Source organism: Salvia hispanica, chromosome 6, assembly GCF_023119035.1.
Source record: "Salvia hispanica cultivar TCC Black 2014 chromosome 6, UniMelb_Shisp_WGS_1.0, whole genome shotgun sequence".
Lineage (NCBI taxonomy): Eukaryota > Viridiplantae > Streptophyta > Magnoliopsida > Lamiales > Lamiaceae > Salvia > Salvia hispanica.
The window spans coordinates 12617454-12644763 of record NC_062970.1 but is presented as its reverse complement, the minus strand read 5'-3'; the positions used below and the strand labels follow the sequence as shown (position 1 = coordinate 12644763).

The 27310-nt window shown below is 38.7% G+C and overlaps 1 protein-coding gene, 1 long non-coding RNA gene and 1 pseudogene across 2 annotated transcripts in view; all 3 read right to left on the bottom strand.

Annotated features, from left to right (window-relative positions):
- Positions 1 to 8514: 8514 nt before the first annotated feature.
- LOC125191716 lies at positions 8515 to 8734 on the bottom strand. Its single transcript, XR_007171211.1, has 2 exons — positions 8668 to 8734; positions 8515 to 8569 (listed from the first exon to the last, which is right to left on the bottom strand). It is a non-coding gene; the product is annotated as an uncharacterized LOC125191716 (long non-coding RNA).
- A 7225-nt stretch (positions 8735 to 15959) lies between these two features.
- Positions 15960 to 17558, bottom strand: LOC125194715 (annotated as a pseudogene).
- An 8871-nt stretch (positions 17559 to 26429) lies between these two features.
- LOC125194714 (shikimate O-hydroxycinnamoyltransferase-like) overlaps positions 26430 to 27310 on the bottom strand; it is a 1242-nt gene continuing 361 nt past the window's right edge. The window contains exon 2 of the mRNA XM_048092950.1: positions 26430 to 27193. Within this exon, the coding sequence (XP_047948907.1) occupies positions 26580 to 27193 (614 nt within the window). The 3' untranslated portion in view covers positions 26430 to 26579. The remainder of the gene's footprint in view (positions 27194 to 27310) is intronic.

Genomic DNA, 27310 nt, shown 5'->3' with positions numbered 1-27310 from the left:
AGAAAAAAATGATTTATTTATATGCAAAATTTTTAAGCAAAATCCAAAAACAAAAACTTTTGAAAATAATAAACAATTGACAACCAAATTCAAGAGATAAATACTGAAATCGCAAAGTGAATTAATTATAGGCAAAATATATCAACCGTTTATTGATAAAGACACGATATTTAAGTGAAAGAAAAAATACATGAAAAGCTGTTGAAAGAATAAAAAATGGGTGCTTAATTTTATGCCAAAACGGCGTAGTATAACCAAGTCTCTGGACAGCTTGTGCTACAAGGAAATTCGATAGATCGGCAAGAATGCGCCCATGCTCCTTAATTGGATGTTATTTCCTACAAAAGAAGAGAGTTAGAGAAAGATGATTAAGGGAGGAGATTTACTCCACATCCAATCATAATTCTACAGAAGATTTTAAATTAAAGAGGGCTCTCTACTTTGCAGTTTTTACAAGGAGTAGAGGATTTGCAAATCTCTGATCAAATCTATAGGGGTTTCGTGAATACAGTAGAGATGCAAATAGTATGATATCCAATGGCCATTATCAATTTGACATTAAATGCTAGAATCTTGACAATAAGCAAGGTTTACCATATCTTTTGGCAGTAAACCTCCCCAGATTAAACCTCCCCCATGTTAAACCTTCCCCAAACTCCCTCTACTTGCATAGCAACTTGCAATGAAATACCAACTATATAACCCCAGCCTTACAACTTCAGGAAACTCATCACTATTAAACATTCTACAAATTCTCTTCATACACACATATAGAATAGAGGAGTACGAGGAAGAAGAGTTGCATAGAGCTGCAGACAATCTTAGGATCAAGCCCTACAATCCAACAACACTTTGTTCCCACATCAAAAGGTAAACACGAAGCCTTTCTTTTCTTTCATATATGTACAAGCATATGCATTTAATTAGGAAATAGAATCTGCCACACCAAACTTAACAACGTATTTCACCATAGAGTCTTCCAAATAGCAAGGCATATAATCACAAATCACCAAATTCAGTAAATAGAACCAAAGTAGGAACCTACTGCCTTAATAACTAGAAAGAATGAGGAAGCTTATCTCATATCTGTCGGATTTTTATTCCGATCTCAGAAAATTTGATACACTTCACTTTTACCATTTTTGGTAGTGGACCCCATATTTCACTAACTCATTCTTACTCACATTTTATTATAAAACTAATACTTTAAAAGTAGGACTCACATCCCACCAACTTTTTCAACTCACTTTCCATTACATTTCTTAAAACCCGGTGTCGGGTCAAAGTGTAGCAAATTTTGGGAGGGACGGAGGTAGTAGAAAGAATGAGGAAAAGCTTATCTCATATCTGTCGGATTTCCGGCGGCGGCACTTCGGCAGCCCGCACCACTCACTGCCGAGGATGAGTTCACAATCTCTATAATTTGCAAATTACACACCAAACTTTTAAATCAAAGATTAAATCTTTAGAAATAAAACCAAAAAGGGAAAAAAAAATTAACTTTACCTCTGGAGTCGGAGAGGCAGGGCCGGGGTTTGGGGTGGGGCGCCGGGAAGCTGCTCCGGGAGCGGAGGCGGGGAGAAGAAGGGGCGGGGCCCCTGTGCATGCCAGCAGCAGGGACGGGAGAGGAGGGGCGGCGGGTGGGGAGAGACCTACCGGGCTAGTGTACACCAAGGACCGGAGCCTTTTTTCGAGTTCCGGCATTGTGACTGGTGGGCCACATTCCCGGACCAAAATGAAGTTCGATGTGGTATATGTTCCCGGGAAAAAGGATCGTCCGATCCCCTTTAAAAGAAAAGATTTTAATGTTCCGGGGATTTTCAATAAAACCCCCAGTTCACTCGATGGTTGACAAAACCAGTTTTTTTTGAAAATATATTTCGGCATGGCACTAAGTACATCATATACTGCATATGTTTTAAAAATTTCGGTTAAGGGGATGACGAAGGGCTTTGGGGCAAAGATGGCAATGTGTTTCAAATTATAATGTTGGGTGAACGTGGCCCCAAAACGGTGTCATTTTTTCTCACTCTTCCCCCAAAAATAAAAGGAACTTTTGTTCCTTTGTATCATGCCTCGATATATTTTGCCCTTATTCCCAAATTTTATTTTGTTCATATCAGTTTTGGGAAATTCCCCCTTTTTTCCCCGCTTTTAAACCTCCCCTAATTTATAAACCGCTTGTATACTTTGGGCCGTACAGAGATTGAAATTTTTCTTTTCCCCCCCCGACCGTGAGTCTTTTTTCAATGTTAGCTAGATTTGATTCCTAAAAAAAGGTTAAGCGCCATGCTCAACTCCCCGATCGCCCCCTAACCAAAGAAAGGTAACTTTTTACCTTTTAAAAAAAGAAAGAAAAGTTGTGAAAGGGTTTTATCCAGCTAAGGAAAAGGAAACGTATTCCCTTTAAGAATTGAAAAAAAAGTAGTTTTTTAGAAAGAGGAGATTTGAAATTTAAAAAGAGTTATTTAATTCAAAGTTAAAGTTTTTTTGAGATTTTGAACTCGATAAATAGTTGATTGTCAATGTGAAAGTTTTTTTTCATGGGTTTTTTTTTGTAAAAAGTTTAAAATGTTTGAAAGAAAAGGGTATCTTTTTAGAGCACAAGTAGGAAGAAACAAATACGTTCCCTCGTAACATAAATGCTTTGGATGATGCCTCTCATCAAAAAAGAATATGGTTCGACCTAATCAAAAATGATTTTCCCATCGTACGGAACGATTAAAAAAAAGAAACATAGAAAAAAAAGGAAAAAGGGAAAAAAGAACTCAAGAGGAAATAAATTTTTGGGTTATAATAGAAAAACGACTTTGTTAATCTATTGGTTTTAAAACAAATCAGATTTTAAATGGGAGAGCCGGAGGGCCAAGAAGGAACGAGCGAGTCCCAAGGAATGAAAAAGGAATGTTTGAGAAGGGGGAATAAATGGCCCACCACCTCCCCCCCCACGAGGGCGGGCGGGGAAAACTTTTCCCTCAAAAAAAACCCCGCCTATATTCAGGGAGGGAGACCCCCCAATGCCAAACGTGGATACGCAACATGGAACAAAATTTTAATCTACTAAAAATGCCCCAACCAAACAAATAAATTGTGTTTCTTTTAAACCCGGAGGGCCCCCGACTATTGGGGGGAAGTTCGAGAAAGATCATGACCCCAAAAAACTAAGAAAAATGAATTTGGGGGAAGGGTTTCAAGGAACAAATATATGACAAGTTTATCCACCTAAAAGTTATCAAAGGGGAAAAAAGAAGTGGGAAGTTCTACAACTTAACAAAGGCAAAAAGTTCCGGGACCGATTAAGATAAACGTTTTGAAAACATGTCCGGTTAGCCCGGGGCAAGGACAGGGGGACGCAAGATGGCAGCGAAGTTTTTTTGGGTTTGAGGCATGAGATAAAAAAGACACTAGAAGTAAAGGGGGAACCCAACCCTACGCGGAATTTTTGGAGACGAAGGTTTGACTTTGGGAGGCAACCTTTTTAAAGAGGATGCATCAAAATAACACCCCCACATTACAAGAACAACATTACTCCCGAAATAAGAGGAAATGGGATGAGGATCGGACTCCTTTGATGCCAAGAGGCAAAAAACCCACCAGAAATCAAATGCAATACAGGGGAGAGGGAACATTCCCAGTCAAAGAGGTGAATACGGCCCTTAAGGTCCCACTTTCTTAAGTGCTCCAAGCACCACTTTGGTGTGCAACCCCCAAAACCAATGAGTGCTACAAAAGGCGGGGGAGTGGACATTTCTCCAAAGAATGCCCAAATAAGAAAGATGAGAGGGGGAAGAAAGTACTACAATGGATCAAAACCCACAATTTCTCCCTTTCGGGCCGAAGTAAATAGAGACCCATCCCCACCCACCTACCAACACCTTTACCAACACCAAGGCCAAGAACCCTTGGGGAATTTGGGAAAGAAAGATGATGAGATAAAAAGAAGACCAAATTTCGGGAAAAAAATTTCGTTTAAGGGAGGGAAGTAACATCCCAAATTTTTGAACCTTATTATTATTATTTTATGAGCATAACTACAAATAATTACAAATAGGTATGACTGTAGTATTCAAAATACTTTCCTTTTTTTTTTTCCAAATGCTCCCTCAATTCTCAAGCCATATTTTTTTAGCCGTAAGATCAAGAACTAGGATCCAAATTAGATCATTGAGGAGATTTTGAGGAGATCTTTTGGCAGTAAACCTCCCCAGTTGGATAGCAACTTGCCCAAAAATAACAACTATACAAACACCAACATTTCCAAATACAGCCACCCATCACAATCAAACATTCTCTTCGCACCCACATAGAATAAAAGAGTACGAGGAGGGAGAGTTGCAGATAATTGGAGGATCAAGTCCCCAATCCAACAACACTTTGTTTTCACAGCAAAAAAGGTAAACCCCAAACCCTTTTTTTCTTTCATTTTGTACAAGTCTGCATACAATATTGCAAGTAGAATCTGCCCAAAGTTAGCATTTCACACCAAGATTTACATGCCACCATAAATCCTCCAATTAGCAACAAAATTATTCAAGAGTAAAACCAAATCCATAGAATAGCCAACCCAAGTCCTACAACCATAGTAAAAACAAGTCGAAAATTATCTCCAAAAAAAAGGATTCTGCCGAAATTCCGGCGACTGAGTTTCGGTAACAGCCCCCACCCCAAATCCATCTCTAAAATCGCAGCCTTTACAAATCTACAAGTTAAAAAAACTTTGGGGTTTGAAATTAAAGAAAACTTGAGTTAAAACAAAAGGGATAAATTTATAAATTTGGTTTTCCCACCTTTTCGGGCATGGCGGTGATGGCGGCGGAACCGAGAGGGAGATGGAAGGGGGGCAACGGCGAGCGCCACGGGGCCCGCAGCGACGGGGGGCGGCGCGAGGAGGTCCGGGGAGGGGAGAGATTAGAGGGGGAGAAAAGAGAGAGAAAGGGGGAGGGGGGGGGGGGAAGAAAGAGAGAGAGGGGCCACCGGAGGCGGCGACGGCGGAAGGGGGCGCTGAGGATGGCGGCGGTGGTGGCAGCAATTGAAAGGGGAGGGGGGGAGTTCCTCTAATTTTAGGTTACGGTGAAATGAGGAAGAAGATAATTGGGAGTATATATATAGTTTATTGTTTTATTATTATTTGCTATTGGGCTAATGATAATTAATTTGGGCTAGTGGGAAAAAAAAAAATGAATCTTTGGGCCCCAAACCCTTTTTAAAACTCTTTTTTTGCTGCAAAAAAATAAAAAGGCCCCTTTTCAAAATTTAATTATATTTTTGAAAGTTTTAAATCAAGGTTTTATTAATATTTTTTTTTTTTTCTCGTGATTTTAAATAAGATAAAATAATTGTTCTTTGGATTTATCTTTGAGTTTTGCATAAGAGTAAAAATTTTTAAGTTAACATAAAGTTCAATTCAATCAAGCCGGGGAAAAGTGAAAGAAAAAACATTAAATAATAAGCGAAATTTTAGAAAAAGTCTTAAAGAATAAGAAAAAATAAAAGTGGGTTTTAATTTTGGGGGCATGCATTCCTATTAAAGTTTAAGATTTTATTGAAGTCTAATTAAAGTCTAACTAGTGTGTTATATTTATATTTGGGGATGTTTTCAAAAAAGGTTATTCCCAAGTCAAGGGGGCCGGAAAAAATTCAAGTTAAGGAAAAAAAAAATGAACGAGGGGGCTTTCAACCAAAAAATATTCGGGGGTTTTTTTATCCTACATTATTATGTGGTGAAAAAAAGCTTTTTTTATTTAAATTCAAAGTATGTTTTTTTCTTGCCATGTTTTTTTTTTTTTGAGCATTACTTATATGTTCGCCAGAAAAAGGGGGGGTTTTTTACTAGACCATTTTGTTGTGAATCAATTGGGGCTGAGTTTGGGGCCCGAAATTCATCAAAATGGTTAAAAAACCGCTTTTTGAAAATATTTTAAGGTTCCCCTCGAGTCCCTCAAAATCACCCCTGCATATGTTTTAAAAAAGGGATTTGGGGGTTTATGACCCAAGTGGCGGTTTAAAGATAGCAATTTTTTTAAATTTTAATGTTTTGGGTGAATCGTGGGTTTCCCTACACGGGTGTCATTTTTCTTTTTCCTTCTTGTAAAAAAAGTTGAACTTATGTTCCTTTGTATCATGAAAAGATATATTTTTTTGCTTTTTCCAATTTGATTTGAAACCTTTGCCAGATTCCCTTTTTTTCCCCGCCTTTTAAACCTCCCTTTGTCGCGATAAAACCCCTTTTCTATCCTTCAAAAATGGCCTGACAAAATATATCTTTGGTAGTAATATTTTGGGGGGGTTAGTTATGACTAATTATCTTATAATTATTCATCTAGGATTGAATACTGTGGGATTGAATCTCATGAACCAAATACACTACATATTTAATCCGAGATAGAATCTTGCAAACCGAATACTGCCTTGGATTGAATTAGAACATCGGCAAAGCGTCTCGTTGCCATCCCTATCTCGTCAGAAGTAGAGACGAGACGGCGGCGAGATAGCGTTGCAACCTCCAGTCTCGCGTCTCGAAGAGAGCGAGCATGGCCAACGCGTCCCGTGTCTCGCGCGGAAGGGCGTCGCGATGAGTTGTCTCGCTGCGCGCCTTGGCGACGTGGGCGTGCTCCGGATTCGTGCGTGACGCCCACTCGCTGGCCCGCGAGTGGGGCGTCGCTTATATAATCCGTTTAAAATATTTTTTTTGTTTTTTTCCAAATCACAGATTTAAAAAATTCGAAAATAAAAAAAATAAAAATAAGTCACATTTTTCCATTTCTGTCTGTCTCCCAATTAAACAGTCACACTTCATTTTTACCATAAATGGTAAGTAGGTCCCACATTCCACTAACTCAATTTACTCACATTTTATTATAAAACCAATATAAAAAAGTGGGTCCCACATTCCACTAACTTTTTCAAACCAACTTTTCTTTACATATCTTAAAACTCGTGCTGGTCAAAGTGTGACTCCTAATGGGGGACGGAGGGAGTAATTTTTAATTTTTGTATTTTTCAATATTGTAATAAAAATTGAAAATAAAAAAATAAAAATAAAAATTAAAAATACTCCATAGGATTTCAATTATGTATTTTTCGTATTTTCAAATGTTGTAATTTTTGTGGTTTTTAATGATTTAATGAATTATTAGTATTAATTTAATATTTTAATGAAATATTAATTGAATTTGTTGGAAATAAAAAAAAATAAAATTGAATGAATAGTTAAGGGATGAGATGGTTAAGAGATAGAGGGATTGCAAGTGTTGTCTCTTAGTTAAGAGATGTAGTGAAAAATACGGTAAGACCCATGAATAATTAATGGATGAGATGGTTAAATGCCTTGAATAAGAGATAGTGCCGTGGATTACCTTATAATTTATATACAATTTGATGTAATAGGCGTGAAGCATGGGTGGAATAGCAATTTGATACTATTACTCATAAAAATAGACTAGCGACATTTTACAATTCACTCTAATTAAGCAAAGTAGCCCAAATCGGCACATATTTTTAAAACCTTACAACAAGCAATGGCCAACATCCTAAAATAATCACAAAATTTTGATCATATACGGCATTTTTTTTTTTTTTTTTTTTTTTTTTTTTTTTTTTTTTTTTTTTTTTTTTTTTTTTTTTTTTTTTTTTTTTTTAAGTTAGTACATCTCCCTCTATTTTATATTTTATGTTAAAAATGTTTCACTTTATTTTGGTTGTCAGATTTTATGAATTATTAAGGGGTATTAGTTCTTAATAGTGTGTTAGGTGAGCTAGCAAAATAAAGCATAGGTGGATCACTGGAGGTTATCGGAAAGTTGACGGCTCACGTTTTCCAAACGACGGCTCGCGTCTTTTTAAGTGACGAGACATAATATTCTTTCCTTTTTAGGTAAAAGGAATGGTTGATTAGCCAACTTGCCTCTTATGGCAAAAAGTCCATAACCTTTGGACATTTCACTTCCACATATGAATCAAGTTTTTAACCATGGATTTCATGCACCTTTCTTCCTTATAAATACCACACCATATCATCCTCTACCTTTTGGCTCCTTCACAAAAAAATTCTCTAAACAAAATTCTACCAAAATGAGGATGCATATAAGTGTTTGAAGAAGAGGAGTCCATTTTCCTACTCACTATCATTCTTCTCTTCCTTTTCTCAAGGTAATTCTACTAATAACTATTTTCACTACATAGCCATTTTCATATCATCCAAAGCATGAACATTAGGATTTTTCCCATGACAAACACCATATTATTTTTTGTATGCCTTTTCCCTTAATGGTTTTCATATCAACTATGCATGACTTTTTAGAATAGCTTTTGCCTTAACTAAAGAAAACTTAGACAAAGAAATCAATTAAGCAATGCCTAAGCTCTTAGACAACTTCATCGCACAATAATAACGATCTTGGAAAGCTTACCTCGTGAGTGAAGGAGCTGCCGGACCCCGGAGATGCTGCCCGGCAGTGGCCCACCGGCGGCGACGGCAGTCCGGCAACTTTCCGGCAGCATTCCGGCGGCTGTCCGACTTTCCACAACGAAATTAATCTCTTTTGACCCCGTTTTCACGATCTATCCAAACCTACACTTTTCAAGACTTAATTGTTAGTCCTAAGCCTTCAATTTAAGAAAAATAAAGAAGGAGAAAGAGAAAGAAGAAAAAAAGGGGGAAATCCCTACCTCTCGGTCAACGGCGGTGAGACCGCCGTGTACCCAGCGGCGACGGCGGCAGCGGCCCACCAGCGACGGTAGGCAGCTGCCCGGCGACCTTCTCTCCGGAGTGCAGCCAAGTCACCATTTGGCCGAGAAAGAGAGAGAGAGAAAGATCGAAGAGAGACCGAAGAGAGAAGGGGGAAAGGACGCGACCGGCGGCCGGTGTCGCTCACTGGCGACGCCAAGGCCTGCCGGGAGAGAGTGGCGAGAGAGTGCAGAGAGAGTGAGAGGAACGAGATGTTGAGAGAGAGAAGGGAGGCTAATTCTTTTTAGTACAATTAGGGCACCACACTTTTGGACCTTCTTGTGGGTTTATCTTTTATGTTGGGCTCCTCCTTGTTATGGGTCAAGTGTAGAAAAGAAAAAAATATAAGAATGAGTTGGCCTATTTATTTTGGGCTTTGAAGCATAAGTAATAAAATGGACCTTATCTCTTAATTTTGGATTAATATTTCTTGAAATGTTTGAAGCTTTTAAATAATTAATCTTATGATTAATTAATATCTTATCCTCCTTACTTAATTAATTTCTTGAAGTTAAGAATGTAGGAGCTAAATGAACCATCTCCCAAATAATAAATTTTAAGGTCTCTTATGAAATAGAGATCCACATTTTAAGTGGAATGAAGTTATCTTGATCGAACCCCGAACGTAGGACGCATACTCCATGTAGGATCATTTCATGTCATGCACCTTATGTATGTTCATAAAACTAATTTAAATCATTATACTATTTCAAGAAGGGCGTGTTCGCGGAGTTTGATTTCCAAGGCCAAGCTTTTGTAGCTTTTCATTTGGAAGCTTTGAGGTGGGCTTTATATCCAACACATTAAGTGTGGATAAAATTATCAAATATATGAAATGATTTTTGTTTGATAAAATTGCACTTACTTTTTTTTTTCAAATGTTATCGTGCCATAAATTATTTATTTTATGATGCCTATCTGCTTGGCGATGCCAAATGAATGAATGAATGGAACGAATTCGGCTCCAATAGGACCAAGATCCTATTCGAGTTAGTGTACACAAAGGAATGGACCGTGAGTCATCGTAAGGGTTGGCCGGTCAATGTGATCGTGGAAGGTGGCCACCTTCCCGACACACAATGAACCATCAGATATGGCGGATTGATGGAATGAACTTAGCTTGATCAAGCGAACTTTATGAAAATGAACTTAGTAAGCTCGGGCCTTTAAGAAAAACCCCCCGTGTGTTACTGTGATGGCATGATAATAACTTTTTCTTATATGTGTATCTTTCGGCAATGTGTTCACTGAGTACCCCGTACTCAGCCCTGCATGTATTTCTAAATGTGCAGGTTGAGCAAGTGATGAACTGGTGGCTGAGTGGAGTTGGTGGTCGTCTCATCTCTTTTGTAGGATTTTCGTGGCATGTGTCTTCATACACATGACCACATGGTTACAACTCCTTCCGCTGTGCTTTTGTTGTGGTATTTTGTAGTAGATGGGTCATAGGAAAAATGATCAGTAACGAGTGACTTGTGATAAACGCTCTTTTAAATTTTCATGATCTTTTGTTGTCTTGTGAACCTCTTGTACCTTATGAAGAAGTACTTGTGTGTCTTGTTGTTGATTCTTCGTCCCTTTCTATCCCCTCTTCTTAATTCCCTCCCCTGGTCACGATTTACCGAGCAAGGCTATCCTTAGCAAGGCGCGTGAGTGACAAAAAAAGGTATAATATAGAGAATATTCTTTTAAGTTTGAGTTTAGTGTAAATGGTTGGAGTAAAATCAATATTTAGTGTGAGATTTACATTAAAATGAGTTTGAGTTTAGTGGAATGGTTGGAGATGCTCTTAGTAAATTTTGCACTCTTACATCGTTTCTTGGTTTTCTTACAATTACCCAGATTTTGTTCCTAAACGATTTTGAGTTTTTCTTTTAAAAACGATATTCAGTTCTTCTTTCAATCTCATAATCGATCAATTACAGGATCTGCTCGCAGCAGCTCGTTTGGTTCTCCATTGAAGACATTAGAGGAAGAATCAATGAAAAAGTATTCTTTGATTCCTATTGAAGCCCAATAGGGAGGAATCAACTCCTCTGTCACTATTTCAACATCCTCGCAGTTGGATATTAAAAAGCACCTTGTTCTTCTATTTCTTGCTGAATATAAACATACTAATAAAAGCTTCTGTTTCTTCTACCGTATATTTATATTGGGTCGAGTGATGAGGTGTAGAAGTAGAAGGACAAGTGTGGGGACGAGTTCGGTGTTGAGAGCAGCGTATAACAGGATCAAGGTTGCAGAATTTAACACATGAAGTAGAGCTTTCTATCAGCAGGGAAGGTTTATTACAACGAGATTTGTCAAACTGAAGAGCGGGGATTTGGAGATTAGTGAGTTTGTGTTTTTGTATAAATCTTTGCATAATTTTGTGTTAGAAATATCTTCATTTTGACCCTAGAGTCTTATGTGATTGATTAATGCACAATTTCGGCAGAAGCTGGACTTTGTAGATTTATATAAGTCACTCCGACTACGTAAAAATATTTACCTGGTTCTATTCCTGCTTGTCTTATGATTATTTGTATATATCATGATTCTTTGCTCCAATTCGACCAGGAGGAACGCTATTCCCGATTTTGCAAAAGGTCATTTATATTTTACACAGTTAGTAGCAGTGCCTAACATCAAGATTTCTAGGTATGCCTAGAGAGAGTTTTAAGAAAACCTGAAATTGACTATATTGTTGGTGCGTGACAAGATTTTAGATGATCCTTTTGTGTTGTTTAATATGCTTGGGTTTGATTACTTGTGCAATTTTGAAACGTTAGGCTCATTTTAGGGCGGCATTGTTCTCTTCTATCTTTAACTAGCTATACTAAACAACTGGTTTTGAAATATTAAAGCCATAAAGAGTTTATAATTTTTGTTAATATCAATGGTAGGTTGAGAGTGATATACTATTAGGGGGTGTTCAGTTTACAATCCGAAATCAAATTTGTAGTGTGTTTGGTTCATGAGATTTAACCACACAACTCAATCCTAGATGGATAATCATTGGATAATTAGTCATACCTAACCTTCTATGACTAAAATAATCTCACAACTCAATCCCAAATTATATCTTGATATTATTTTATCTTGAAAACCGAACACCACCTTAGTGGATAGTGGGATTTATGTTAGTGTAATATGTAAAGAAAAAAATTTCTACATTAAAAGTGAAGTAATTTTGTTGAACATATCAGATTGAAAAAAAAAATAGTAGTACAATTTTTAGGAGACGGTAGCAGAGTATTTTTACGAATTTACTATCTTTGATTATCTCTTAAATATTGCATAATGTATTTAACAGCCACACATGCGTATCACCAATCAAATTATAAAACAACATATTTTTTTATAAATATCTTTACTGTATATTTTAGACAAATTTTCTAAATATAATTTGACCTTTAATATTAATACCTCTCGTCCCACAATGAGAGTCCACTTATGCTATTTTAGTCTGTCCCACAATAAGAACCCACTTTTGCTTTTACTATAAATGGTAGGTAGGTTTCACATACCACTAACTTATTCCACTCACATTCATTATAAAACTAATAAATAAAAGTGAGACCCTTACTCCACTAATTTTTTCAACTCACTTTTCTTTACATTTCTTAAAACTTGTGTCGAGTCAAATGTGGACTCCTATTGTGGGACGGAGGTAGTATCACTTAATATTGTCACATGCAAGAAAAGTTCATTCTTCAATTTTTTTTTAAGTAAATAATTTTAAAATATGGATACTCGTAAAAATTAATGTCACAATTAATAGATAATACTTGAATATTGATATATATTATTTAAAAATTAAATAATATCAATATATCAATATTCATGTATCGTCTTTTGAGTGTGATATTAATTTTTAAGAGTATCCATATCGTTAAAATATTTTATAATTATTTAATTATAAAAAGTTGAACAATAAACTTTGTTTGCATGTTTCAAAATTAAGCGATAATATTGAAGGTCAAATTATATTTTAAAAATTTGTCAAAAATTTATAGTAAAGATATTTATAAAAAAAATAAAAAAAAATATGAGTATCTGATAAGTTTACTCAAAATATACACCCTTCAAAGTATTGAGTGTATTTTTATCCGTAAAAACTTGGTAATAGGAAAAAAGTATTTCAATTGATATTAACTCATAGTTGACGGACTTCAAATGATATTTTCAAAATTCACGAACTTAAAATGATAATTTGACAAAGTTCATAGACCAAAAAAGATATTCCCTCTTTAATTAATCTAGAATCAATTGTGTTGCAACTAATAGAACTCTAAAAAAAAGAGCAAAGTAAGATCTAAATCTAATCTAATGGCTTCATGGGCTAGAAACAATTATGGCTCAGGTCGCAACGACGACTAACCGGGCCAAGGATCTACCAACGGCTTCTACCAACAGTCACAACGGAGAAACCATTGAACTTAGTGACCAGAAACCCTAGTCTCACCGGGCCAAGGACCTGTTAGAGTTTGTATACTAGAAATCACATTTCGAGTGATTGGATACTGCAAAACTCTATAGTTTATTTTCCAATTAATGTAACAGATTATTTTTGTCGTAATGTTGTTATGTTTTACATTTAATGGATGTTTATTGCATATTTAAATGTATAATCAACGTAACAAAGTCTAAGTCTTTGTTTTAGTAGACCGGTTGTGGGCGTCGTCCACTGTAAGGTAACACGGTCAGTTCTGAACAAAGAAAATAAGAATTTCACAACCTAGATGGGCCTAGACTACCTATCGTGAAAGGTTGCAATGTTAGTCCGATTATTTCTAAGCCTTAATGAAATAAGATGACGTTGGTGTGGTATAACATTGAATTGGATCTAATAGCAAGACAAGTCTTTATGCTATCTACTGAAAGACGAGGTCTTGATAATTTGTTTCTTAATCAATGTACGTTAGCAATGAGCATACGGTATTGATTGAACACTACTTTGACTTGCCAATAGGTGCGGGTTTTTCATAACCCAAGAATCCTGGCATATTCGGTAGTGTAGATTAATATCTAGAGGTGCTAGGTATTGCTATCATATTGAATCGTGTGCGAGCTGAGTCTCATTTGATAACGTTCACAAGAGGAGCTCGAAACGAGGACTTTATTATTCGGAACCTAGCTAGTTGAAGTTTGATTACTCTCCGTGAATAATAAATAAGTGTTTCTTGTTGAGTCCACTCTTGGAGTAAATATGTTAATTAATTAAGTTCATAGCAGACACTAATTAATTAATGAACGTTTCTATCTTAAGCGCGGGAAATAAATATTAATAAATATTGGAAACCCAAATTACTTGTAATCTCGGATTTGGATGAGGAGTGCAATATTACTTCTGTAGTGGCTGTTCGTAATATTCCAATATAAGCTTGTATTAAATTGTGGGTTCAATTTAATTAGAGAAAAGCTAATTGGGGGAGCCCATATCCAAAGCCTTCCATAGATTCCTGTCTGGACCCAATGTGTGACTTAATATAAATAGGAGAATAAAGGAGACAGAAGACACACAATTTTAGAGACTAAAATTTCACCCCCTTCAGTGTGTAGGAGAGGACGAAATTTTCATCCTTCAGCTCCCTCCGTGAGCAGTTTTTCTATCCTCCATTATTCGAGTCCTTGTACTTTGGTGAGATCAGCCCACACTGATATCAACGTACTGTCCGAGAACCAGTCAGAAGATTCATTGTCTAGTAATCAAGATCTTCACGTGGAGAAGGCGCGAACTATCTTCGATTCTTTGGAGAATCGTAAAGGTAAATTGGCTAACTCCGTATGAACATGTTTTAGGATTTCAATTATGCTAAAACGTGTATGAATTCAAGTTATGAGCATGATACATGTGATAATTGCGCGAATAGAATTTATCTAAATAATCTGCTAAATAGATCAGGATTATTATGTGATCGATTTATGCGTGCTTCCGCTGCCCCCCTTAACTATCCACAACTCCCATATTAAATTGATTAAAATTATTGTTAAGCAAAAATTGAATAAATAAAAAATGAAATCGAAAACTGTGTAAAAGGACCTTTAATTGAAATATGTTTTTATCCAATAACCTTTGATGATAATTTAATATACGATATTGATTTTTTTCCTCCTAGGCTTTGGAATTGAATTGGAATTGAAATTCTATGGAATTGAATTGGAAGATTATAATTCAATTCCGAATCCTATGTTTGGTAAAATGAGAATTTATATAAAATTGAATTGACATGTTTGATAAATATACACACACCCTACACAGAATACACACATTTCACAAATTACACAAATTCACACATTTCACACACTTCACATATTTCACACACTACACACATTTCACACACTACACACATTTCACACACTACACACACTACATACACTTCACACACTACACACACTTCACTCACTACACACACTACACACTGTTCAAATGTGTGGTGTGTGAAGTGTGTGTAGTGTGTGAAATTGTGTAGTGTGTGAAGTGTGTGTAGTGTGTGAAATGTGCGTAGTATGTAAAATGTGTGAAGTGTGTGAAATTGTGTAGTATGTGAAATGTGTGTAGTGTGTGAAATTGTGTAGTGTGTGTAGTGTGTGAAATAGGTGAAATTGTGTAGTATGTGAAGTGTGTGTAGTGTGTGAAATGTGTTTAGTGTGTGAAAATTGTGTAGTGTGTGAAATGTGTATAGGGTATGAAATGTGTGTAGTGTGTGAAATTTGTGTAGTGTGTGAAGTGTGAATATTTGGAATTCCACTACTTTAGATATGGAATTCAAAATTGTGAAATTGGAGGATTTGGAATTGGAATTTAATTCTAAATCCAAAATTTTTTATAATACCAAACATTGGATTTGGAGTTGAATGCTTCAATTCCAATTCCACACCTCCAATTCCGTGAACCAAATGAAAGTGGGCTGAAGGAGGCCTATGAATCCAATTTACTCTCTCCAAGCCCAAATGATTAAATGATGAGAGATGTCGGCCATTTCCCCCATCCCTCTCCCGATAAATCCCTAAATAGAATCTCCATCTCTCAATAACTAATACCACACCACCGTTTCTCCGCCGCCTCCGATCGCGACGACAGACGTTATACCACTGCCTGTTGAAGCTGAGAAGTATTTGTATATATCTATGCTATTGAGATTGTGAGGTAGTGAATGTGAAGTGAAAGGAGTGTGGGAATAGTTGGATGTTGAGGTCGTAGGAATTAAATTGAAAACAATTCGTATTTCGAATTCAATTTCAACACACATTAATCAATTATAGACATGAGGCACGAATCTTCGTTATATAGCAACTTTTGAAATTGTTTCATGTGTTTTTGGTGCAGCGTGATCGCAAGCAAAGCACCCCCTTCATTTTGAGGATCGGAAAGCAGAAAACTCTTCCCTTCAGAGAGAGCTCCGCCAGGTTCAGCATAAAAAGGCTTCCCCCATCCAAAATCCACTAACGACAGCCTAATCCAGCTCGTTATCCCGAAATTGGGGCATTTTACACTGTTTTGGCTGCGAATTATGCCTTCCACATTCCGCATATGCAACTCCAAGTAATCCAAAGCAGACCTCATGTATTCGTCGTCCATTCGAGCGATTGCCTCGTGTACTTTCTCCACCGCGAATCTCAACGGCTTCGATTCCATCTCCCAACCTCAGCAAATGCGCCCGTGTAGAATATCCCATTGCCGAAATAGCAAGGCGGGAGAGTGGGCCGTAGCCTCTGCCGTGCGTCCACAGGTAACTGCAGCTTCGTCTCCTGATCACTCGGCGAGCCGCCGGCAATGCTCGCGCAGCGCCACACGTGGCCCGCCACCACCTCGTACATGGTATAATTCGAACCCCATTTTTTCTTGAGGGTGTTGATGTGGTCGCGGCTTAGCCTGAATGTGGAGAATGTTGTGCCACCATCGCCATCGAGAGGGGTTTTGAGCGGTGGAGGGGGTTGGTGCTCGATGTGGCAGAAGCGGGGCTGCGGGGGGTTGCGCGCCGAGAGGACGCGGGTCCAAGGAAACAGGTGGGACGGTTGTTAGGCCGTGGGCTATTGCTGACCACGTGTTGATGAAGTTGTTTCCAGAAATCCCGTCTGTTGTGTGATGCTGTTAAGGGCTTTTCCTTAACCACTCCGCAGACTCTTCTCGACGGCAACTGGCTTTCCGGCACCCGTCTTCGGGTCGGCGGTGTTCTAGGATTTCCTAGGGTTTGTAAAATATCAACGAGATGTTGGGCAAATATTAATTTTATTCATGAGAAGATTATGAAAAAAATAGCCTTATTAGACTAAGGATCCTAGGTTTGGTTCGACCTAATCCTAAACATCGGGAAAGAACCAACAAGAAAACTAGACGGAGCTTATAATTAAGCTCGACGCAAAAATACCGAAAATAAAAGATAAATCAGTAACTACGAAAATATAACTATTTGGCGACGAAGTCGCCGAACTTGTTTGGAGGCTTCACGTTTCGCTTGGGCTCCGTCTTCGCGATTGAAGCCTCGTTACCTGCCGTTGGTGCCTCTACCAGCTCTCCCTGTCCACTGCCTGTACTCCTCTGTTCCGTCTCAGCCTCCTGCTGCTGTTGTGCGGTCGATGGCAACGTATCAACCCCCCTCTCCATAGCAACATCCTTGTCCTCAAGGAGCACATTCGGAAAATTCCTCTTCACCACATCCACCGGCTCCCAAGTCGGCGAAGCCGAGCCGTCTGACCAACGAACCAACACATGCTCCCGGGGTTGATCCCCCCGCCATAACACCGTCTTATCCAAAACCCGAACCGGATAGACAATGGTCCTGCCACCAAAGAAATCCGATGGCAGATCGGCCGGCGCGGCTGCGCTATTCCCTGAAATGGAAGACATTATGAATCTGACTCCCTTCCGGCAATTCCAATGCGATCAAGCACCTTAATTGTACCATAATAGCGCCTGGCCAACTTCACCGATAGAGGCCGGACGACCGAATGCTGCCTATAAGGCTGGAGTTTAAGCAACACCAAATCCCCAGGCACAAACTCCACATGGCGGCGATGCTTATTTTCCGAATCACGCATGCGCTGCTGGGCCCTCTCAAGATTACGACGGAGCTCAACTAACAGCTCGTTCCTCTGACGTATAAGCTCGGCCAGCGAAGGTGGCGTTGCCGCTGAAGGAGGCGCAAAGATCAAGCTTGGAGGTTCTCTGCCGTAAAGCGCCTTAAACGGGGACATCCCCAACCCCGCGTGATGAAAGCAATTAAGGGCCAACTCTGCCCAAGGAAGAAAGTTCGTCCACTTTGAAGGGCGGTCCGCCGCAAATGCCCGCAAATACTGCGGGTGATAAGCAGTAGAGAAATTCAACTTGGTCCCACTAAGCCGCATAATTTCATCCCAAATTTTGTTCAAAAATACCGAGTCCCTATCTGAGACCAGTGTCTTAGGGAAACCGTGATGCCGAACCACCGTATTAACAAACAAATGAGCCACCCTCAAAGCATCGAAGCGAGTAGGTAGTGCCGCGAAATGGGCATACTTAGATAGACGGTCCACCACCACCACAATCGCCGTATAACCCCGCGACGGAGGGAGGCCCGTGATGAAATCCATCGACACATCCTCCCACACTTGTGACGGAATAGGTAACGGTTGCAGCAATCCCGCCAGCTTTTGAGTCGAATATTTCGTAGTTTGGCAAACCACACAAGCCTCTACAAAACGGCGCACTTCCTTCTTCATATTCGACCAATAGAATTCCGCCGATAGTCGTCGTAGCGTTCTCTCGAAGCCCGGATGCCCAGCTGCTTGCGAACTGTGGTACTCCGCCAATAATGGCGCCCTAGCAAATGAGCGGGAGCTCACATAAATTCAATGATGATAATAAACCAAACCATCCACCCACGACAAATGGCTCGGCGAGCGCCCTTCCTTAATCTCCTTTGTAAGCTCGCGCATCTCGGGTGATGAGGCTGTCTCCTTCATTAGTAAATCGATCAGATTGGGAACCGGCTGACTGATCCCCACCAATAACGTACACGAGGACTCAGCATCGTCCCCCATTGTCTCATTGGAACTCGCACTGCTCCCCACACCGCTGTCCGGCGAACCATCGCGACGCAAGAGTGCGTCTGCTGCGCGGTTGGAGGCGCCTTTCTTGTATTCAATTCTAAACTTGAAACCCATCAGTTTCCTCACATATAATTGTTGATCTGGAGTTTGTATCACCTGCTGAAGCAATTCCTTTAGGCTCTTCTGATCGCTGCGAAAAATGAACTCACGCCCCAAGAGGTATTGCCGTCATTTCTGCACCGCTTCCACAATCGCGTACAATTCTTTGTGGTATGTGGAGGCTACTCGACGCCATGGGCCCGGCTTCTTGCTATAAAAAGTGATTGGGTGATTATCCTGCAAAAGAACTGCTCCAATGCCCAATCAGAAGCATCAGTTTACAAGCAGAAAGGTCATTCAAAATCGGGCAGTCTCAATACAGGGGCGCTGAGGTCATTGTCTTCTTTAAATTCTGGAAACCCGCCTCTGCCTCGGAAGAACAGTCAAACGCATCCTTTTTTAACAGCTCGGTCAAGGGCGCTGCAATCCTGGCATACCAAGCGACAAACATCCTGTAATATCTAGTTAACCCCAAAATCCTCTAAGTTGCTTGACCGTTCGGGGTCACGGCCATGCCGTTATCGCCTTGATTTTGTCGGGATCAGCCTTCAACGCTCCATCCTCGATTAAATTCCACGGATATTCCACCGAAGAACTGCAGAAAGAGCACTTTGATAACTTAACGAAGAAATTGTTGTCTTGTAAAATTCCCAAAACTGCCGCGAGGTGACGGGCGTGCTCCTCAGTCGAGGGGTTGTAGACTAAAATATCGTCGAAAAAAACGATAACAAACTTTTGCAGTATAGGCTGCAATATGGCATTCATTGCTGCTTGAAACGTGGACGGTGCATTTGTCAATCCAAAGAGCATCACCAAGAACTCGAAGTGACCATCATGAGTTTGAAAAGCCGTTTTGAAGATGTCTTCGTCATGCATTCTGATTTGATGGTATCCCGAGCGCAGATCCAATTTAGTGAAGACCCGAGCCTTCCCCAACTCGTCGAATAGCTCGTCCGCCGTTGGTATCAGGAAATGATCGGGAACCGTTGCATTGTTCAGCACCCGATAGTCATTGCAAAGCGGAATGTACCGTCCTTTTTACGAATCAAAAGCACTGGAGAAGAGAAAGGGTTGTTGCTGCGTTGTATAATCCCCTGATCTAACATGTCCTTGACCTGGCGCTCGATCTCATTCTTTTGAAAATAAGGGTATCGATAGGGGCGTACATTCACGGGCTTCGCACCTGGCAGCATATGCACTCGATGGTCGAACGGACGCTTAGGAGGTATCCCATCTGGCAGCCAAAAAACTGATTGAAACTGATCCAAAACCAGCCCCACACCTGATGGCAGATCAGAGGGAAACGTTTTCGGTTCAGTCGGCGAAGGATACGCGGTCTCCTGGTCCAGCAGCAGCAACTCGAAAATGTCAACGGTGTCTCGTGATGGCATAAGAGACGCCAAAGAGTGCAGAGTCATGCGACGCGGGGGGGAAGCACGCCTCGGAGAACTATTGGTTTGTCACCCTGAACAAACTCCAAGGTCTTTCCTGCGAAGTCCGCTGTCACTTTTCCCAACGACTCCAGCCAATCCATCCCGAGAACCACATCCGGCCCATGTACTGGCAGAATATGGAGGTCAACCAGAAAAGTAGTGCCCTGAACCTCTAGTTTCGTCTGCTTGGAGATATAAGAACATAATAGCGATTCGCCGTTCTCGACGATGACTCGGAAAGGTCGAATTGGTGATATGGGCAAGTGTAAACTCTCTGCAATCCCCGGGTGGAGAAAATCCTTATCACTCCTAGTATCGATGAGAATACTCACTTCCCGTCCCTGAATGTGCCCCATAACCTTGAGAGGACGTGATCTATGGCTGCCCTTCATCGTATGGATGTGTGTGATATCTGTTTCCGCTAGCTCTTCTGTCGCCAGCCTCTCGAGATTGTCCTCCTCGAAGTCGTCCTAATCCTCCGCAAAGCAGAGGTGGCGCTGCTTACAAACAGGGCCAATAATCCACTTCTCGGGGCAGTAATAACAAAGGCCCTTCCGTGCACGTTCCGCTTTATCTGCCAGTGACACTTGAATCAACGGCGGTCGCTCCACTTTTGAGGAACGCCCATGTGTAACGGCTTGACCTGCTCCTTGACCCTTGGTCGAGGGTGGCTGGTTACGGTTGTCCCGGTTCTGCCACGGACGTCTAGATGTCGTCTGAATCTGTTGTCGGTCAATCTGTGAATCTGCCAGCTCCAAAGGGAGCGTCATTGTCTCAGCCAAGGATGAGGGGCGATGTAGGTGCAGCCGCTCTTGTATATCTGGCTTTAAACCTGCAACAAATAGTGTAAATAGCTCTGACTCGGGAATGCCCTGGACCCGGTTTAGGTTCATCTCAAACGTGTCGTGATAATCCAGAACCGACCCCGTCTGTGTTAACTTTTCTATAAGGCCAAAATAATTCTTAAAGCTCTGCCTATCAAAACGATGCCTCACATCCTCCAAAAAATCGTGCCAAGTTACAAAGTCATTATTTGCGCAGTAATTAAACACTCACTCCGCCGCCGGGGGATCGAAAAGCATCACTGCGTAATGCAAACGTTGAGCCTCTGGCATCATCATATGATCGAAATAGTACTGAACTCGGGATACCCAATTCGTCGCATCTGATCCATCGAACCTCGGTGCATCCATCTTAACCCGTTGTGGTTTCTCAAACGGTTGCGTATCCCTGCGAAAACGCTGCAGGGGTCCCAACAAGATGCTGGCCTGTCGAACCCAGGGTTAAATCCTCCGCCCCTATTGCGCGAGAAGTCGGTACCCCAATTGTCCCGGTTCCTATTGTCCCGGCGACCAGAATTCTGAAATCGGGGACGCTGCCCTCTGTCCCACGATCGTCGGCGACGACCGTCATCCTCCCCAAACTCCTCACCATCCCCATAACCCGGCGGCGGTTCGAATTCGTGCGTCATCATCGGCTCCAGATTATCAAACTTCCGGTCCGTTTCATCCCTCCATACATCCAGTTTATCGAATCGGTCTAGAAGCCGATCCAACTTGACGTTAACCGGGTCACCCGATGGTGGGTCCTCGGTAAGTCGTCCATCCAAATCGATTTCATCCAACGGCTGTCGATTCAGGCCACCAAAATCCCGACGAAAAGAAAGTTGATAGCGGCGCGACGCGTCTGGGGGTGGTGCCCCCCATACTCCTTTGTCGTTGTTGTTGTAGCGTTTCATCGAGTACGAACAAAAAGCACCAGATGTTAAGGGCTTTTCCCTCAAACACTCCGCAGACTCCTCTCGACGGCAACTAACCTCCGGTGCCCCTTGAAAATGACCACTTTTCTTTTTTGGTTTATCTCAACCAAGATGACTGATTACTAAAAATATATATGCATTTATTTCACTTAATTTATTCTCTCTACTTAACACACAAAATAAAGTTGCATAAAATCACGTGTCGCCTAAGGATTGAGTATTTTACTTGGGACAAAGAGTGTATAAACATTTGATTAGTAGAAATAGTGTTAGTGGATAATGAGGTCCACATAACTAGTAATGTAGTGGCAGACTTTTCAGAGATGGAGAAAGTATATAAGAATATCTTTTATCAATGTTAAAAGAACTGAAATCGGTCTCTTCATGAGCCACTCTTATCCTATAACAAATTGGCTCGTGGATGACCTCCTTGTAGTATTTACAACCATGTATTGAACCTATGCTCGCTCGGCTACATCAGTTTTAAAAGAGAACCGAAACCAATACCTAACCATGAATTGAATTAAACTAACTCCATTTTGCAACATTAATTCACGAACAAAATGTTTCTATCTACCTATAATTCTTGATTGCAATGTCACTTAGCCTATGTTTGAGAAGAATTGAAGGGGTGGAATTAGAATTGGAGTCTTTAATTCCAAATTTAATGTATGGTACCATAGATTTGGAATTGAAATGCAATTCCAAATCTTTCAATTCCAAAATTTGAATTCCATATCAAAAGTAGAAAATTAGAGTTCCAAACAGTTATAAAATTAAATATTTTCACTATATATCCACAGCACGTACTTCACACACTACACACATTTCAGACACTTCACACTCTCTATGCAGTGTGTGTATTTTGTGTATAGCATGTGTAGAGTGTTTAGTGTGTGAAGTGTGTCTGTATGTATAATATGTGTATTTTGTATAAAGTGTGTGTGAGTGTGTATTTTGTGTATACTGTGTGCGCACAAATTCTTCAAATTCAATTCCATATCAATTACTACTTCATTTTATCAAACATGAAATTTGGAATTGAATTAGCTTCCAATCCATTTTTTTAGTTTTACGCGGCGGAGCTTCTTACCCGGCGGCGAAGTGATCGATTTGGATTCACTGGTTGTGCTTTGGTATACGCTGCTTCCGTCCATTTTTTTGGTTTAGTTTTCTTGAAAGGAGAATGAAAAGAATGAGGATAAGCCCAAGGCGTTAATTCTCTGGAAATGATAAGGAATGTTTATAGTTTCATTTTCCAAAAGGATTATTTTTAATTATGAAAACATGACAATACACGTGAATAAAGTTGCACGACAAAAAAAAAACAAGGAATTAACAACGGCAATATGCGTTGAAACAACATTTAAAAATGACAACAGTGAGACCGATCGAACCAATTTGCCAACAGTTTTTCCTCGAATTATCAAATTATCATTAACTAAACATGAACTATCAAAATTTTCATCAATATAAACTTTATTAGAAAATACTTTTAAAAAAATGAAAATATGCAAGGTTAATGGCATAGCATGTGTAGAGTGTTTAGTGTGTGAAGTGTGTCTGTATGTATAATATGTGTATTTTGTATAAAGTGTGTAACAACCCAAAACTTTGAAAGGATTTTACAACATTAAATAAAAGCACGATACAACGAATATTAGATATTTCAAAGCGGCACTAAAATATGAAAGAATCTTACATTAAGTTAAGAAAATATAGACGAGACATCTAATAAACTTTTGTGCTATTTAGCAATTATTTTCAATGACTATCCAAAGAATAAATTCAAAGTAAAAGTCGTAATACCCGATACACGAATCAAGTCTAATATTACAATATAATTAAAGCCTAGCCTATTATGATCGGAAGCGAAAGATGTGCAAGTCTCGGGCAGCCCGTTTGACAACACTGCTAGCATCCCAACAAAGTCCAACACGTCACCGACATCCGTTAATGGCAATCTCTAATTTGTAAAATCCAAAATATCACTAATGATATCTCAAAATCTATCTCATTTTGAGTTTTTGGATAAGATATTTCATACTAAATTAAATTCAAATTATTTTTTAAAATTTTGATTTAATTACATTTAAGTTAAAGTTAATTATCAAAATAGAAAAGAGTAGAAAGATACATAAACATAAAATAAGAAATAACGTGCGCAAAAGAACTCCAACGACACTGGAACGGAGGCGAAGAAGAGCACGCTTAAATAGAAATATACTGTATTTAACCTATATCCTATTATTATAAGATTTAAGTTATTGATTACTCTCTCCTACTTTATTTAAAAGTAAAAGTTAACACATTCTTCCTCACTTACTTTATTCTAGCTTTATTTTCTCTTCATTTCTCTACATTTTTCATTTTCTCCTTATTTTTCTTTACTTAATTCTCTTAACATAATTTTTCTTAAATCGCGTGCCAGAAAAAAATATTTCCACTACTATGGAACGGAGAGAAATAAGAGACGAGTAGAGTTAGTGGATTGTGAGGTCCATATTGCTAGTACTCCATCCGTTCCACTCTAAGTCATACATTTTCCTTTTTGAGATGTCCCAATCTAAATGACATATTTTTAAATATGGAAACATCGTTCTTTCTACTTTTTCTCCATTTCTTACTTTATTTTCTCCACTTTACTTAAAAAACACTGCTTAAATATGCGAATTAGAAATGCTCCACTTAGAGTGAGACAAATGGAATAGTATTTTAATGTTTAAAACTTTTCATATTTATAAATTAGTCTAATTTTGGTGAACGACCAAAAATGATAAAACTGGTCAATTTTTGTGGGTAGTACATAAGTAAATTTTATATATAAATATATGAAATATAAATATTATAATTTTTAACTTTTATATTCTTCGTCCTGATAAATATGAAATATTTATTTTTCGGTGGATGTTATTTATTGTTATTTTGTAAATTTAGTGGAGAGAGAATAAAGTAGAGATAATATTATTTTCATTTTAGGAAATGTGTAATTTTTTTATGGGATAATCCACAAAGGAAAACGTTTGTTTTTTAATAAAACATAGAGTATGAAGTACTTTCCAATAGTAGTATCTCCTGATAAATTTTAGCACTAGAAAAACCAATAGAAACTTTAAGTTATTTTTAAAAACTTATCCATTAACCGAACCGCACATAAAATTATCATTTCCGTCAAATAATAAAAATATTATTGAGAAATTTGGCATAATGTACTACTAGGGGAGTGTTATATTGCTAGCTCAATACTTAATTGTTAATTACAACTAAATAATAGTCATTAGATATTCAAATTAAAGGCTTAGATCATCAACCCTGAAATGTCAATACGATAAAAAAAAAACGTTAATAAGGCCATAGAATTAATTCCAAAAAATATCAATAAGGGGTATTAATGTCAATTAACTATAAAATTAGTTATAACTAACTTTTAAAAAGAAATCCCAAAACTTTAAATTCATATAACATATATCAAATTATAGATAATTTTATAAGGATTCCAACGATATCCTACAAGCATATGTTCCGACGTCAAAATTTGAAAAAAAATTCGTAAATTTTTAATTTTTTCGTACAGCAGAAATTTCAACATACTATATAAAATACGTCAATATAAGCATGTGTTAACATTCTTCAATCATTGTGTTGACATTCTCAAAGCATTGTGTTTATATTTTCGGAATACTATATTGACATTTTCATCCAAAACCCTAATTTGGAGTTTTTTTTTTATCTTTTTCGATTTAATTAATAAAAAAGAAAATTACACGTGACAAATTGTAGACTACACGCGTTTCTAAAATTCTATGGCCTTAAATTAGTTGTAGTTAGAAATTAAATGATGAGTTAGCAATTGATCACTCCCATATACTACTATAAACATGATATGATATATAAGGGTTATGAGTTGTGAACATGGTTCTAAAACTGGATGTGGACCAATTTGTAGAATCAATGAAAATAACAAAAGAGACTATTTTTTTTTTTTTTAGAAATGCACGAAGCATTACATATTTCTCATTTACCACTCCATAATATTTCCATGATAAATTATTAATTAAAAATCCTATAAAGCAATATATTTTCTCCGTTCCATTCTTTTTTAGGTTGTCCCATTAAAAGTTTAGTCATTTTCTTTTACAAAATATAACTCATTTATCTCTTTCACTTTATTCTTTTACAATGTTCCTACTTTATTCTCTTTCATGTTTTATTTTCAGTACACTCCACTTAACTTATTAAATAGTAATAGTATTCATTTCTTAATCTTTGTTCTCAAAATAAATGCTTCAATATTAATAGGATGGATGGAGTAATTTTTAGTTAACAAGATGTCTCATTTTGAAATTTATAGAAGAGAAGATTTTATTATCATGACTAAAAAGGTAGGAAAAAAAAGAGATAGAAAATACTCATAGTCAAATACTATAAGTAGATGAGTTCAAATAAAAACATTTCTTAGTTGAAGTTCAATTCTTAGTAGTACAAACACACATGGACACACATTAACCAACCGTGAACAATAAAAAGAAGGAACTTATTACTAGAATGCTTAAATATTAGACATGATGCATGAATCGTTGTTGTATAGCAACTTCTGAAATCGTTCCATATGTGGTTGGTGCAGCGTGATTGCAAGAAACACGATCCCTTCATTTTCCTGATCAGAAAACAGAAAACTCTTTCCTTCTGAGAGAGCTCCGCCAGGACAGATAAAAACAGGCTTCCCCAACCCGAATTCCGCCTTGTGAACCGGCAGCCTTACCCAGCTCGTTATCCCGAAATTGGGGCATTTCACATTGTTTTGGCTGCGAACAATGCCTTCCACATTTCGCAAATGCAACTCCAAGTAATCCATAGCAGACCTCATGTATGCATCGTCCCTAACGATTGCCTCGTGCACTTTCTCCACCGCAAACTTCAACGGCTTCGATTCCAGCTCCCCAATCAGAGCAAATGCGCCGGTGTAGAAGATCCCGTTCCCGAAGTATCCAAGCGGGAGAGGGGGCCGTAGCCTCTGCCGCGCGTCCACCGGTAACTGCAGCTTCGTTTCCTGATCTGGTGGCAGGCCGCGGGCAATGCTGACGCAGCGCCACACGTGGCCTGCCACCACCTCGTACATGGTATAATTCGAACCATCATTGCATTTTTGCTTGAGGGTGTTGACTGTTGGTTTATAGACTTACAAGAAGGAATACAAGAACTAAGTAACTGAAACGAAATTACAAAGAAGATTCGAAACAAATAAACTGGAAAAGCCAGAGTCGAGGAGGCCTCTTTCCG